This window comes from Juglans regia, chromosome 7 (genome assembly GCF_001411555.2).
Source record: "Juglans regia cultivar Chandler chromosome 7, Walnut 2.0, whole genome shotgun sequence".
Classification (NCBI taxonomy): Eukaryota; Viridiplantae; Streptophyta; class Magnoliopsida; order Fagales; family Juglandaceae; genus Juglans; species Juglans regia.
Genome location: NC_049907.1, coordinates 36,541,313 through 36,557,780, shown reverse-complemented (window position 1 = coordinate 36,557,780; position 16,468 = coordinate 36,541,313). Strand labels below are relative to the sequence as shown.

Genomic DNA, 16,468 nt, shown 5'->3' with positions numbered 1-16,468 from the left:
TTTTTCTTTTTCCACTAGATCGGAAATGTCCGATCTGTCATTTTTCAGCCGTTGGGCTACCAAATGCGCTTGACCACTGTGCTTGCCAGTAGTCGGTCTTGCCAAACGACCACTACGCGATCTACACGTGCTCCCCAAGCTGTGTGGCTTTTTGACGCGATGAAGCATTTTTTGGCATCCTATCACCGCATATGTGGCACAATTGGACTCCCCACCTCCGGATCTCGGTTCCTCTGCTTTGTCCTTGCTGGCATGTGTGGCATAGACGTTGGCTCCGCCGCGCATTCCTCTAAAAGGCCACCAACGACTTGAACTGTCAAATTTTAGCTATTTGACTATGTTACAACTTTTCCTAATTGAGAATTTAGAAGAAAAGAACGTGAAGATCTTCTTCAATGACTCTGACACATGGTTGTAGTGCTACTTTCACAGATGTGGATCACAACCGCATTCGACAAATCCATCAGTTAGATTTTTAAACCGCTATTGCAACTGTCCCCTCTTTGGTTTGACCAAGGAAGAAGGGCTTGGGTCCAAGCTATTGCCTCATTGCCTCGTTTGTTTTTTTCTCTATTGTATGCACTGTAATTTTTGTAAAGGGGTTTTTGTCAGATTTCCTGCCCTCTCCTCTTATATTCTGTCTTCTAATTCAATGCAAGTTTCTTGGAACAAAAAAGAAAACTGGTTATAGAAATTTTCGAGCGACATGACGCCAAACAAAAATGACAATCCTGGCGTCTCTGATAATTTCACGTACGCTGTCTTCATTTGGCAAAGCGGGAATTGTGTTTTAAAGATGAGATTTATTTCCTTTTTGTAAGAATATATTAGGGCACTGAACGCTTTTCGACTTTCTATTTAGTAACATGGTAAGACTGGATCCATAAATTGCATTTAAATTAACAATATTTGCATTTTGAAGTTTATACATACGAAATGATTTTGCATACTTGAATTGGTATATCTTTTTTAATAACACGAAATTAATATTCAATTCAAACTAAGCAATGAATGGATTTTTTTTCCCCCTTTTTGTAAGAATATATGAGGACACTAAACACGTTAGCTTAATTTTCAACTATTTTACTAATATGGTAAGATCGGATACATAAATTGCATTTAAATTAAAAATATTTTCATTTTCAAGTTTATATATATAAGTGATGATTTTGCATACTTGAATTGGTATATTTTTTAGCAACACGAAATTAATACTCGATTCAAACTAAACAATGAATTGATTCTTACTCGATTATATTTTAGAATATGATTCCCTTTCCGGCTATCTTGTTTCAAGAACCCTCAAGAATCAATACCTTTACCTCGTTCTTTGGTAATAATTCAATTATTCAAATATGCCAGTCGGGTACTAGTCTTCTAGATAATTGAGAATTCATAGATGGCAGTAGTGCTTCACTACTGCACCCATATGTGCTATATATTGCCCTATATAAGTTGAAGATGGTGAATGTGTCTCAATCCATCCATCCTTTGGGTGATCATTTTATTCCATTTCCTCCCCTTAACTCTCTTTTCCCCAGCTCTAAGATATCACAGTCCACTAAGATTGATCCCTCTCTAATATGGCTTCCATTACCAAGGAGATTGAGATGGAGATTCTCCCATGCATTCATCCGCATCTACAAGGACGACTCTATTGATTGACTCTTGGACTCTCCCGTTGTGCCCCCTCCCCTTGATCAAGATCCTGAAACTGGCGTCTCTTCAAAGGACATCATCATTTCACAGGACCCTCCTATCTCCCCTTGTCTCTACCTCCCAAAACTCGACCAAACCCACCTCCAAAAGCTCCCCATCTTGGTTTACTTCCACGGCGGAGGCTTCTTCTTCGAGTTTGCCTTCTCCCATGACCACCTTCGGTACCTCAATAGTTTGGTTGCTCAAGCACAAGCAGTGGCTGTTTCGGTGGAGTATAGGCTTTCTCCTGAGCACCTCCTCCCCATTGCTTACAAAGATTGCTGGGCCGCCCTCCAATGGGTTGCTGCTTCCAACTGATCCATAAATAGCACTACTGGCGATGTCGATTACAAAGAGCCATGGTTGAATCACATTGACTTTAAATGACTTTTCATTGGTGGAGATAGTGCAGGAGCCAACATCGTGCACAATATGGCCATGTGAGCTAGCATTGAGAGCTTACCTGGTGATGGTAAAATTCTAGGAGCCTTTCTTACCCACCCTTACTTCTGGGTAGGGGTGGGCAGCGGGGCCCTCCCCCACATGGGCAGACTGGCGGGGGCGAGGTCCCCCGCCCTGTATGGAGAGGGCCTAGTGGGGGTGAGGGGCGGGATGACCCTAGCGAGGCCTTGCCCCGATGGGGTAAGTCTCATATTGCTTAAGGAAGACTATTATATTGCCTTGGCCTCCTATATAAAGGTTGGCTTAGGAGGTCAAGACAATCCAAAATCTAACTTTAATGAGTTTAAGTTCGTTTTATATTTATAACTTTTAATTTATTATTTAAATTATATTATAATTTGGGTCTAAAAAAATATTTTTAGACCAATTTTTTTTTTTTTTAAATACAATGTGTTGGCCTAGGCGGGGGGTGGGGCGGATGAGGTTTTTTCCCCCACCCCTGCCACCCGGGGGCAGGGGAAAAACCCCAACCCGCATGGTGCGGGGCGGGGTGAGGTGGAGGGTACCCCCCACCTCGCACCATGCGGGTATCACCCATACTTTTGGGATTCAGACGCAATATTAGGGTCAGAGATGGATCAGCCCAATGCAATTCACATCAACAAAGCTGTGCCCAACTTGGTTTGGAACTTTGTATACCCATCTGCACCTGGTGGTATTGATAATCCAATGATCAATCCCAAAGTTCCAGGAGCGCCGACCTTGGCTGGACTTGGGTGTTCTTGATTGCTCGTGACTGTGGCCGAGATGGACGTGATGAGGGGTCGAGGTGTTGCTTACTATGATGTAGTCCGAAAAAGCAACTAGGAAGGAGAAGCTGAGTTGGTTCAAGTGGACGCACGGAGAGGATCACACTTTTCACATCTTGCATTTTGACAATCAGAGTGCCAAGGATTTGATTAAACGCTTGGCTTCTTTTCTTAATAAGTAGTTTATTTTTTTCTTGAATTATGTTTTGGAAGGTGGGCCATTGTTTGTTGGTAAAATACACAGTAATAAGATAAAAAGCTAAAATAAAATTAAAAATTGAAATGAAATTAGTTTGGATTGAGGTATATATGAAGGGTTTAATATGCCTAGTGTTTCTCCATGAGGTATATATGAAGGGTTTTTAAAATTTCCAAATGGCCTATATATCTCAGACTCAATTTTCCCTTTTTACCAAATCTCATTATCCCTTTTATTGGCTCAACTTTTAGTAGTACTTTGCTGCCTTCCTCAAATTCTAGTTCCCGTCTTTGCTAATTCGTATATTTCTTCTGCCTCTCCTATGCAGTGGCAAGTTTATTTTGAATAATTGAAATTTTCTCGAACATGTCCTGGATAATTTCCTATCCCATTATTCTGCGCTCTCCAACTTCATCCCAATAGAGAGGTGATCTATACTTACGTCTGTAAAGAACTTCGTATGACGCTGCCAGAATACTCTCCTGGTAACTGTTATTATAAGCAAACTCAATGAGGGGTAAATATTGCATCCAACTGCCCTTAAACTCCATAACACATGCCCTGAGCATATCCTCCAAAATTTGAATTTCCTCTTCGATTGACCATTTGTCTGATGATGAAAAGCGGTGCTATAAGTTAGTTGAGTTCCCAACTCCTTTTGTACATTTCTCTAGAATGCTGAGGTGAAATGTGTATCTCTGTCAGAGACAATCTTAGATGGTACCCTATGTAGTCTGACAATCTCTTTCACATACAACTCTGCCAATCTATTAGTGGAGTATGTCATCTGAATGGGAATAAAGTGAGCTGATTTTGACAGTCGATCAACAATCACCCAAGCCTTGACCTTCCCCTACACAAAATCCATCCCTATCTCATCCTATGTCCAAATTGGTATAGGAAGTGGTTGAAGTGTACCTGATGGGCCTTTGATGTTCTACCTTAACTTGTTGACACGTCAAACATTGTGCTACATAATTTATCACTTCTTGTTTCATACCATTACACCAAAAGTGTTGTTTCAAATCCAGATACATCTTAGTACTACCTAGGTGAACTGTGTACAGTGAACAATGAGTTTTTCTCAAAATCAAATCCCTAATCTCTCTGTCATTATGTACACATAATCTTCCTCTAAACCTCAGGGTGTCGTCATCTGATACTGAATAGTCAAGTCTCTTGCCTTCTGATACCTCCACCTTTAACTTCATTAATTTTGTATCACTAACTTGAGCGACCTTAATCCGATCTATCAATGTTGAATCTAAGGTGAAACTACTTAATTTAGCTTAGGTATCTCTGATCATCTCAATACCTACTCGCTCCATATCCAACAATATGTGCTTTTGGGACGTATACATCGTAGCCAATGTACTAGAAGATGATTTCTGACTTAACGCATTTGCTACAACATTTACCTAACTTAGATGGTAATTAATATTGCAATCATAGTCCTTCAGGAGTTCCAACCATCTGCATTGTCTCATATTCAACTCTTTTTGTGTAAAGAAATATTTCAGGCTTTTATGATCAGTATAAATCTCACACTTTTCACCATAAAGATAATGTCTCCATATCTTCAAGGCAAAAACCACTGCTGCAAATTCCAAATCATGGGTCGGGTAACTTTGCTCATAATTTTTCAGTTGTCGGGAGCCATATGCAATTACTTTCCCATATTGCATTAAAACACAACCCAATCCCTTAAGTGAAGTGTCACTATATATGACAAATCCTCCATCTCTCGAGGGAACTGTAAGTACTGGTGCAATCGTTAGTCTTTTATTCAATTCTTGGAAGCTCTTCTCACACCCATTCGTCCATAAAAACTTCTCATTCTTCCTTGTCAACTTTGTCATCGGTGCTGCAATACTCGAAAACCCTTCTACAAATCTTCTGTAGTAACGGGCAAGTCCTAAGAAACTTCATACCTCATTAACATTACTAGGCTTAGCCCATTTCACCACTGCTTCAATCTTTGCTAGATCCACTAAAATTCATTTTCCTGATACCACATGTCCTAGGAATGCGATCTCTTGTAACCAAAACTCACACTTCTTGAATTTCGCATTCAGTTTCTTTTCTCTCAATACCGTAAGGGCCATCCTCATGTGGTCCTTGTATTCTTTACGACTCCGAGAGTAAATAAGGATATCGTCAATAAAAATAACCACAAGTTGATCCAAATAGTCCTTAAATACTCTGTTTATAAGGTCCATGAAAGCAACAAGGGCATTAGTTAAACCAAAAGGTATAACAAGAAATTCATAATGCCCATATCGTGTTCGAAAAGTTGTCTTCTGAACATCTGTCTCCTTAACTCTCATATGATGATATCCAAATCTCAAGTCTATCTTGGAAAAGACCTGTGCTCCTTGTAGCTGATCAAATAGATCATCAATCCGAGCTAAGGGGTATTTGTTCTTAATAGTCATCCTATTCAGTTCTCTATAGTGATCAATAATACATAATTGCATAGACCCGTCCTTCTTTTACACAAAAACTACTGGAGAACCCCATGGAGAAACACTGGGGCATATGAAACCCTTATTTTTGTAAGTTTTTCTTAAGTACATTTAGTATTTTTATATGAAAAATTCGTTCTTAAGGATATTCAAGACTTCTACAATTGTCAAAGTCTAAAATATATAGTTAAACTAATGCAACAGACTTCTAATTGTCATATGACTTGAACTAACTTTATGTCTACACATAATTGAGCTCAAAACTGTATCTCGCTCTCTAATTTGAATAGGTTGGAAGACCATAGCATATAGAAAAATCAAACTTACCAAATAAAAAGCTTAAATAGTAATTAATATTACCGGTGAAGATTTATTATTCTCGTCCGATTGTTCCATTGCTAAACAAAAAGCCGTTTAATGAACGTCGTAATGATCAAACCCTAGTACTGGTGCATGCGGCCTCTGAAACTAATTTACTCATTTGGCAAAACGGGCACAATTATCATGCGCTGTGTTCATTAAGCTTGATGATGTTACCATCCATGTCTCTCACTGTACGATTTCACTCACAAGGAAATAATTTGCCAGAAGATTTGCAGGATTCCGGCCGAAACCTTCTGAGAATTATCATGTCGTATATATATATATATATCATATAATGTACTGCTTACCAATTAAGGGAGAAAGTTTAAGAGGAAGTTACGCTTCATATATAGTTTATTTTTAAAATTAGGAATGGAAGGAAATAAATTAGATCTCCTAGAACATCTAATGATTTTACCACGTAGAATATTATATATTCAAACCTCACTCATGTAGTTTGAAAATATTAAGTTGAAGTTTTATACCCCTAGATGTTGTAAGCATGATCTCTACGTATAAAAAATAACCATGAAAGCAAGTATTTTTAATTTTTTTTTTACCAAACTTCAAAATGGGTCATTCATTGTAAAAGTCAATGACAACCATTTTTGACTGAATTGTATAAACGTCTAGATAATTTTTTTAAGAAAAATCTATTTTTTTAGAAGAAAAACCAGTTAGGTAAGTAATAAGTTATTTTTAATTTAAAACAAATACAGAAATTTATAAAAAAATATATTTGTTTTAAGTTTTATCTGATTCAGCCAAAAAAGATTGTTAATTGGCCAGTCATGATATGATGCAATTCTTACTAATGCAGGAGGAATACTTGGAGGATAAATTAATATAGAGTGCGCAACTGTCGTGCACATATTTTAATAAAAGTGATAAATTAATATAGAATCTACATAAAACAAAATAAATTTTTTAATAGTAAATTTTATTTTTTTCAAAAAGAGTATGCGATGCTTGTATAACCCATGACTATATATAACATTACTCATCATCCCGCATGCAAGATTACAACCAATGTTTTAAATTCGGTTTCAGCGATCATTCTGGTTTAAGCATTGTAACAGAATATTTTAATATTAGTATGTTCCAGTGTACCTTTTTGGGATCAACTTTATAGGTATGTATAAATTGACAACTAATAAAATAAATACATGTATATGTGTGTACTGTGTATATATATGAAATAATTGACTATTTATAAAATGAGTATATATTGACAACATTAAAAAAATTAGAGATATTAGTGTCAAAAAATAATATTAAAAAAATCACAAACTTGAAAAAAAAAAAAAAAAAAAGAACATAAAAAGAGCAGAGAAGTTATTAAAAATAATGATATTAAGAAAAAAAAGAGAATGAGGAGAATATTTAAAGTTACAAAAGGAGGAAGACATGCAAGGAGTTTCCTCTCGGCCACTCACTGCATGGTTATATATATATATATATATATATATGTATGTATGTATATGATGATTGCTGGCTGGCCTCCCATTGATGGGTAATTGCGTCCCACAAATTGGTTGATGCAAGAAGTATCGATAAATTAGTTATGAGATAACTGGGAAAGTGACGTGGTAAAAGAAAATTTTTGCTCTGCTAGGGTTTTGAAAAAATTACCGATGGCCGCCGAGGCCCCCCTTGTAGAGGGGGTCCCCCTGCAGGTCCCCGCTCCTTTGCAGATCTACTTCAAGCATCCCCTTAGTCCCTCCTAGAAGTGGAGATAACGATGAAACCCCCGAAAATCATTGACAGAGAGTTCTGTTTCCTCTTCTCCTGGAAAGAAATCGACAAAGCTGCTTCATCATATAGGTTCTCCATGGTCATCAAGTTCCTACGCAAGAGGCCTTCTTTAGACAAGATAAGAGCTTTCGCCCGAGCAAGATGGGGCCTCTCTGGTACGTGTCCGGTCTCCTCGATGAGGAGACTTTGAAATGATTTTGTGAGAATGACAAACAAAAAAGATTTTAACAAGGCATTCTTGAGAGAATCTTGTGAGATGGAGGGGGTTCCCTACCGTGATTTGCAATGGACTCCTGACTTCAATGAGGAGTCCGAACCTCCCTTGGTCCTATTTGGATTTTTTTACCAGGATTACTGCCGCACTTCTACCACAAATTGATGCTCAAAATCATCATGGCAGGGATCGAGAAATTTATCAGACGTGATAACTCTACTAAATGCGTCACACACATTGACGGTGCTAGAATCTGTGTGGAAATGGATGCCTCCAAACCACCACTCAAATCCTTTTGGATTGGTCATCCAGGAAGACATTTGAGTCGATTACAAGAAGTGGTCTATGAGACCTTGCCCACGTATTGCACAACATGTAACTAGCAGGGCCATAACCACAACACTTGTAGGCAAAAAGGGAAAAAACAGAACACAACAGAGGATGGGGAATCTAAGAAACGCACCTGGTAGGAGCACCATGTCAATCAACCTACCATCTCGCCAGAGGAGGAACTCAGGGAACGAGAGATCCAGCTGGAAGAACAACCTATGGAAAATGAAGGGGCACTGGTGGAATTTCTGGAGGAGGTAAGGGATTTGGCAGCTAAGACCCAAATCAATGATGAGGGGAAATCGAACCTGATTGAGACCCACAAAATCGAAAGTCCTGCTGAAGATCTAGAATATGCCATGAACTACCAGAGAAGCTTCCTTCTTCAATGGGGGAGCTCGAAGCCCCTTTCATCGAAGATACAGGGGATATCCTACACGAGCAAGACGATCAAATGAAGAGTCAGCAAATCGTTAAATCGACATACTCTGTGCCGAATCAACATGCAGATAATACCGAATTAATAACCTTGGCTGTAGAGGAAGAATCAAGCTAAGATTGGGAAAATCCCTTGAGAATACTGAGGAAGAAATCGAAGAAGCACAAATCACAGCCCTTGGCAACTATCGCCAACAAGAAAGAAATGGAGATTCGGAATGATGCAGGAGGAATTTCAGACTCAGAGATCTCGAAGAAGATGTGAAGAGGAGAGTTGGTGTTTCTCTTGCGCATTGCCCACGACCTACAAAAAGAAAAAAGAAAGTGAAAAAGATGGGTGGGTTAGTGTCGACAAGAAAAAAAAGAGGGATCGGGATGGTGTCTCCTGCGTTAGAATGGAGGGGATAAGTGGCTCACTATCAGATCAAGAAAGTGAGAGAGATAAATTAAATGATGATATGCGCAAGGATTATTTTACAAAGGCTGAGGAGCCCAGAAATCGAGTGGGCAAACTTCAGAAAAGGAGTTCTATCAAGGTGGTAACTCGCCCTACTAAATTTAATTTATGATCAAACCTATTATTTTTTGGAATATTAGGGGAGTTGGTACGTCTAATATGAGGTTGAGGAAAATCATCAACAATTTTACTCCTAATATATTAGCTTTAGCCGAGCCTTTGTTAGAGGATAGAATCTTGTCTCTCTTGGGTAAATTCAAATGCAACTCCTTTGTTACTAATGAGGTGCATGGTGGCAAAATTTGGCTACTGTGAAATTCAGAAGTCTCGATACAATGGGTGGCAAGCTCAAATCAATACATCACTGTGAAGGTAGAGGATAATTGTCAGGTTTTTCTTCTCTCCATCGTATATGTAAAGTGTAGTCAAATGGAAAGAAGAGCACTTTGGGTGGATTTGGAGACCACGGGGAATGCCACTCTCTCGTGGCTTCTCTGTGGGGATTTCAATATTATCAAAGATGATTCAGAAAGAAGAGGTGGCCACCCACGACCTTTCTCAACCATGGAAGAATTCAATCAGTGTGTCCAATCTTGTGGTCTGATAGATTAGATATGTGCTCCAAAGGCACAAAAATGACTTGGTGCAATGGTTAAGGCAGTTTAGCTCGCAGCTGGGCCAGGTTAGATAGATGCTTTATGATACTAATTTTCTCAACTCTTTCCCTAATGTTTTTTACCAGGTACTGGTGCGCACTACTTCGAACCACTCTCCTCTGATTACTGAGATGGGAGTGGACCTCTTCAGGTATGGCTTTAATCCTTTTCGCTTTCAGTATATGTGAACTGACCACTCTGATTTCTATAGTTTTGTGGAGGGGATATGGAAGAGTGAGGAGATTGGTTATGGGTTAGTTAATCTTTCCTTCAAATTGAAAAGTGTCAAGGTGGCCTTAAAAGAGTGGAATAAAATGGTCTTTGGTAAGACTGACACTATTATAAAAGACTTACAAGACCGTATTGAAAACCTGGATAACAGTCTCCAAGTCTCCTTTAAGGCCGAGGATGATAAGGACCTCTTAAAAGTCAAGTTGGATCTTTTAACTTGAAGGGATAAAGAGAATACTTGGCTTGCTCATCTGACCAAGAAGAGTTGGCTTAAAGATGGGAACCAGAATTCCAAAGTCTTTCCTGCTTTCTTGAATACTAAAAACCATAAAAGAGTGTAGAATATGTGTTTGTCAGATGAAACTATTTTAACAACCCCTTTTGATATTCATAAATCCGCGACTGACTATTTTCAAAAACTTTTGGGTTAGACTAGCCCCCGTGTCCTATCGGATTTGAATGACCTGGTCTCTCCTATTATTACTAATGAGGAGAACCTGGCCATTGGCAGAGCCCCTACCACAGAGGATGTTAAGGTGCCATCTTTATCATTCCTATTGAAAGTAGCCCTGGGCCTGATGGCTTTGGCTCCGGTTTTTTCAGAACTTGTTAGGGTCTGGTTAAAGACAACCTTCTTGCTGCCACTCAGGATTTTTTCCAAAACCACTTACTCCCTAGGTGTTATACTGCTTATGCAATTGTGTTAATTCCTAAGATGGACAAGCTTTCTAGCTTCGACAAATTTTGGCCTATTAGCCTTTGCTCCGTAGTTTATAAGATTTACTCTAAAATTATTGTGGCTTGCCTGACAAGTTTTCTCCCTAAAATAATTTCGCAGGAACAAGGGGCTTTTATCCAAGGTCGTAGTATCTTTGAAAGCATTAGTTTAACTCAGGAAATGACCCACTCCATCCATAGGAAATCAATGGGGGGGGGGGGGTAATGTTTCAATTAAACTTGAAATGTCTAAGGCTTATGATCAAGTGGATTGAAAGTTTTTGTTACATGTTCTGAACAAGTTTGTTTTCAATCTTCATGTTTGTGATTTGATGAATGCCTATATTTCCTCCTCGTGGTACTCAGTCATGATGAATGGTACCACTATGGGTTTTTTTAAAAGAGAGAGGGGTCTTAGACAATGGGATCCTCTATCACTTTACCTTTTCATCATTATGTAAGAAGTACTTTCCCGTCTCATTAAGAAATATTTTGGGGTAGGAAAAATCGGCTGATTTACTCAATCTAGAGGGACCCCCCCTTATATCCCACCTTATGTATGCTGATGATATTGTTATATTTGTAAATGGTGGTAAGAGATCTATTCGAGGACTAATGGAGGTCTTGAACAAGTACGAGGCCTGGACAAGTTAGGTCCTCAACAAAGAGAAAAGTGCCACCTTTTTCTCTAAGAGAATTTCGGTTTCTAGGAAATATTCCCTCCTTCGTCTCACTGGCTTCACCAAGGGTCAGTTTCCTTTTCAGTACTTGGGGGTGCCCATAGTGGATAGTAGGTTGAAAACTTGTGATTTTGGTGACTTGCTGGGTAAAGTAAAAAATAAGATTGCGGGCTGGATATGAAATTACACTCTGCTGGTGGTAGAATTATTCTCTTGCATCATGTTTTAGCGAGTATGGCCACTCATCTCCTAGCTGTGTTAGAGGTTCCCAAAGTGGTGATTATTAGCCTGAACAAGCTTCTGAGCTCATTTTTTTGGGGTGAGTCTGTAGGCAAAGCTTGTAGGAAATGGATTTCATGGAAGAATATCTGCACCCCTACTAATGAGGGCGGGCTGGGGATCAGGGACTTTGGGGATGTTCAGAGAGCTTTACACATGAAGCTTGCCTGGAATCTTATTAAGGGAAAGTCGCTCTGGGTGGAATTTTTCAGAGGCAAATATGTCAGAGGAACTCACTTATCGTTGTCGGATCTCTCTAAAAGGACCCGTTTTTGGAAATCGATTGTCTGCAGTATCTCGAAGATTCTCAATAGCTCTAAATGGGTTGTGAGAGAGGGAAACATCTCCTTTTGGTATGCCAATTGGGATACAGGAGGTCCCCTCAATAGTCATTTCCTTGTGACTGCTCATCCTTTGCTTAAGATTAAGGACAGTCGTATTGAAAATGAGTGGGATATGTCTCTTTTGAATAGCTTAGTGGGCCATCAGAAGGCGAGCGAGCTATACATATATTTGGCTAGATGGAAGGAGGGCAATGATGTGCTGGTGTGGTTGAGAGATAAGGAGGGCAAATTTGCTACCAAGAGTGCCTGGGATTGCATTAGGGTCCGGGCACCTCCTTTACCTTGGGCCTAGTAGATTTGGCATGCCAATCTTCTTAAGAAGATTTCCATCATGATGTGGAAGGCCACTAATAACTGCCTGAGTGTTGATGAAAAGATTAAGATCTTGGTGGGCATTTCGATGGCTTCCAAATGCAACTGCTGCCAAGTGGGTCATATTGAGGATTCAAATCATGTTCTCTGCACGGGGGACCTTCCTAGATATGTCTGGCAACTAGCAGCTATTCAAGTTGGGGTCCACATGCCTCCGTTCCTCACTTGGAAGGAACATGCAAATTTCTGGTTTTGTCGCGCGGGTAGCTCCTCTCAGGTACGTAATATTCTTGGTCTTATTCTCTCTATTATCTCTTGGAAACTCTCAGAGAGACGATGTAAAGCCCGGTATGAGGACAAGGGCCATAAGACTCAGTTGGTTTGGCATGCTTCTAAAGTATGGCTCCGCTGTATCATGGACTAGATTATGAAAATTTCCTTGGTCTCCAACAAGGACCTTAATATTTTGAATAGACTGTAAATCCTGGTTTTGTCTCCCAAGCCGAAGAGGGTTACGGTGATAAGATGGACCCGGCCCTAACAGGGTTTGGTTAAGTTTAATACTGACGGTAGTAGTCTTGGGAACCCAGGCCCTTTAGGCGCCGGGGGTGTTATTCGAGATGCTAATGACAGTCTCCTTCTGGCTTATTTTGTCTCTCTGGGTCTGGATACTAATAATTTTGCCAAACTCAGTAGCCTTTTGGAAGGAATTCGTAGATGTGATACTCTTGGGTTTCACCGTATTCAAATTGAGACATATTCCCAATTGCTGGTAAATTGGATCACTAAGGATGACTGTCATACCTGGTACTTAGAAGACTACTGGGATGAACTTCAAGAATACCTAAATAGGTTGGATTATATCGTGAATCATATCTTTTGTGAAAGAAATACTGTGGCTGACTTCCTAGCTAAGTGTGGGGTTGAGGGTTTGAACTCTGAATGGTCTGACAATCATATATGGTCTAGTCGGTTAAGAGGTCTTCTTCACATGGACAAATTGGGTTTACCTCATATGCGGGTCCTGTAAGGTTTGTACCAGGTAAGTCGTTTTTTTGGCTTCGTTATGTTCTTGTTTCTCTTTTTTGGTTTTGGTTTTGGTTTCCCCTGCAGGGTTACCATGTACTTGGCGTGTTTTGATCAAAACAATATTGTTATTCTAATTAGTGTTGTCTTTTAGACTGGATTTTGATGCCTGGGTTCTGGACTTTATGTAACCACCAGGTGTTAGGTTGTAGTCACGGTTTTCCTCTGTCACAAGTGAAGGCAATCAATAAATTTGGGGTATCGTCCTCTTCTTATAAAAGAAAAAAAGAATGGTTAATTGGTAATTTGGGCTTTAACCTCGCATGCTAGCTATCATAGTAGGCAGATGTTTAGATCATTAGTTGATTAAAAATTTCAACAAATCATAAATATTTTAACCTTTCAATCTTATTTACTTTTCAATAAGATGTATCCAATGAATTTTAACAGAATATAAGTCAATATCTAAAACAATCAATAAAGGATGATCTGCACAGCCTCGAAAAGAAAAGGAAATTAATGGCTCGATGAAAGTTGAGAGGGCAAGAAGACGTTGGCTTGCTAGCTAGCTGCACATTTAACCAAAATGGGTCAACTTTCTTACTCAAAAAATGAATCAAATTTAAATGCAATTAATAGGCAAAATGAATGGGCTATTAATTTCGGTAACGTTCGAGCATTATATGATCGGTTTGGATTGTTTTGGAAAAATCAACATATCATACTTAAAACGCGTAAAAATTGTGATGCCAGCGATGACGGGATTGATCCATGCATGCATGCAGCTTCAATCTACTGGCCGGAAATCTTTGGATTATAGATTGTTATCGCATTCTAGATCGAACTATTATCATCTCCATTTGTCTGTTTGCAGCTTCCTTAATTAATTCATTTCTGATAATTTTAACAAAGAGGATGCTGCCATAGCTATTTCTTCCAATGGCTGTGCATGCGCTACCTCATCTCATCTTCCCTGACTTCGACATCATATCACATAACAATGACAAGTCATATGCACGCACGTTTTATTTTTCTCCACACACACACACACACACACACATATCGAGAATTAATGCATGGTTAAGTCTGCATCACAAAATGCATGCGTGGCAGCCGACAGAAGATACATGAGGATAAGATTAATTCATGTTTCACACAGAAATCCCAGAAAGTCGGCCATATATATACGCTGAATATGTACAATGCTGCTGCTTTTGTGCTGAAAAGATAATGGAGATCTAGGAACAGTACTGAACAATCATGCATGTGTTTAGTTTTATTCAACTGATCTTTGTGTATATATTTCTCAGTTGACTGCTTGCATGCCCTCGAGTCGGATCTGACGGCAGCGGCCTTTTTTTCCCTAAATAAATCCAGATCGAGAATATTAGCCTTGGTTTTATAATGTTACACTTATCATTTCAATATATATAGGTTCCGACGTTGTTCATAAGTATCTCAAACTTCCTTTCAATTATTCAAGATTTAATTGTACTAAAAAACCTACAAATCAGTTTCCTAAGAATAAGAACTCAATAATTTTTCAAAGATGCCAGCAGGGTTCTAGCTAGATAATTGAGAATTCAAATAACCCAGCAGGCCGGCTTCGCAATTGCACCCATCCTATATATATTTCCCTTTAAGTTAAGGTGGTGGATCTGTCTCAATTAATCCATCCATCCTTTGGGCGATCATTTTCTCATCTCCTCCCCTAACTCTCTCTTTTCCCTAGCTCCCAATATCACAATCCCCTCGTTTATTGATCCCTGGCTCTCTATTAATATGGCTTCCATTACCTGCAAGGAGGTAGAGATGGAGATTCTCCCATTCATTCGCATCTATAAGGATGGCTCTATTGAAAGACTCATGGGCTCTCCCCTTGTGCCCCCTTCGCCCGATCAAGATCCTGAAACTGGTGTCTCTTCAAAGGACATCATCATTTCACAGGATCCCACCATCTCTGCTCGTCTCTACCTCCCAAAACTCGACCAAGCCCACCTCCAGAGGCTCCCCATCTTGGTCTACTTCCACGGCGGAGGCTTCTTCTTCGAGTCTGCATTCTCCCGAGACCACCAGCGGTTCCTCAACAGTTTGGTTGCTCAAGCACAAGTTGTGGCCATTTCTGTGGAGTATAGGCTGGCTCCTGAGCACCTCCTTCCCATTTGTTATGAAGACTGCTGGGCCGCCCTCCAATGGGTTGCTTCCAACTCCATAGATAGCAGTACTATTGGTGCCAATTACAGAGAGCCATGGCTGAATCACGGTGACTTTAAACGATTTTTCATTGGTGGAGATAGTGCAGGAGCCAACATCGTTCACAATATGGCCATGCGAGCTGGCGTTGAGAGCTTACCTGGTGATGTTAAAATTGTAGGAGCTTTTCTTACCCACCCTTATTTTTGGAGTTCAAATGCAATATCAGAGTTGTCGGAGATGGATCAGGCAAGTCACGTCGACAAATTAGCTGTGCCCAATTTGGTTTGGAACTTTATATACCCATCTGCACCTGGTGGTATTGATAATCCAATGATCAATCCAACGGCTCCGGGAGCACCGAGCTTGGCTGGCCTTGGGTGTTCTCGGTTGCTCGTGACTGTGGCCGAGGTGGATGTGATGAGGAATCGAGCTCTTGCTTACTATGATGCAGTTCGGAAAAGCAACTGGGAAGGAGAAGTTGAGTTGGTTCGAGTGGACGGAGAGGATCACGCTTTTCACATCTTGAATCTTGACACTCAAAATGCCAAGAATTTGGTCAAACGCTTGGCTTCTTTTCTTAATTAGTTTTTTTTTTTCTTCTTTTTTTGGGGGTGGGGAGGCTTGTTGGTGTAATACAGATATAAAAGGAATAAGATAAAACTTATAATAAAATAAAAATTTTTAAAAAATTTGTTTGGATTAAGTATATTTCGATTGTCAAAGTTTAAAATAAACCAATAATACTACGTATAGCAAGAGTTTAAGGCAGCCGCTAGCTAATTGATAATAATTTAGACCAAAACTGATCGAAGTGATCAGGAGGAATGGCAGCGTGCAATTAATGAAATAAAATGGTTCAAAAGATTTGAAAGGAAAGTGGTCAAGCAAAACGCCAGC

General features: G+C 39.6%; 1 protein-coding gene and 1 pseudogene across 1 annotated transcript; both read left to right on the top strand.

Moving 5' to 3' along the window:
* Positions 1–1,583: 1,583 nt before the first annotated feature.
* Positions 1,584–3,091, top strand: LOC109010505 (annotated as a pseudogene).
* Positions 3,092–15,052: 11,961 nt separating this feature from the next.
* Positions 15,053–16,193, top strand: LOC109010506 (2-hydroxyisoflavanone dehydratase-like). Its single transcript, XM_018991361.2, has one exon. The coding sequence runs from the start codon at positions 15,158–15,160 to the stop codon at positions 16,154–16,156; it is 999 nt and encodes a 332-aa protein (XP_018846906.1). The 5' UTR covers positions 15,053–15,157; the 3' UTR covers positions 16,157–16,193.
* Positions 16,194–16,468: the final 275 nt, after the last annotated feature.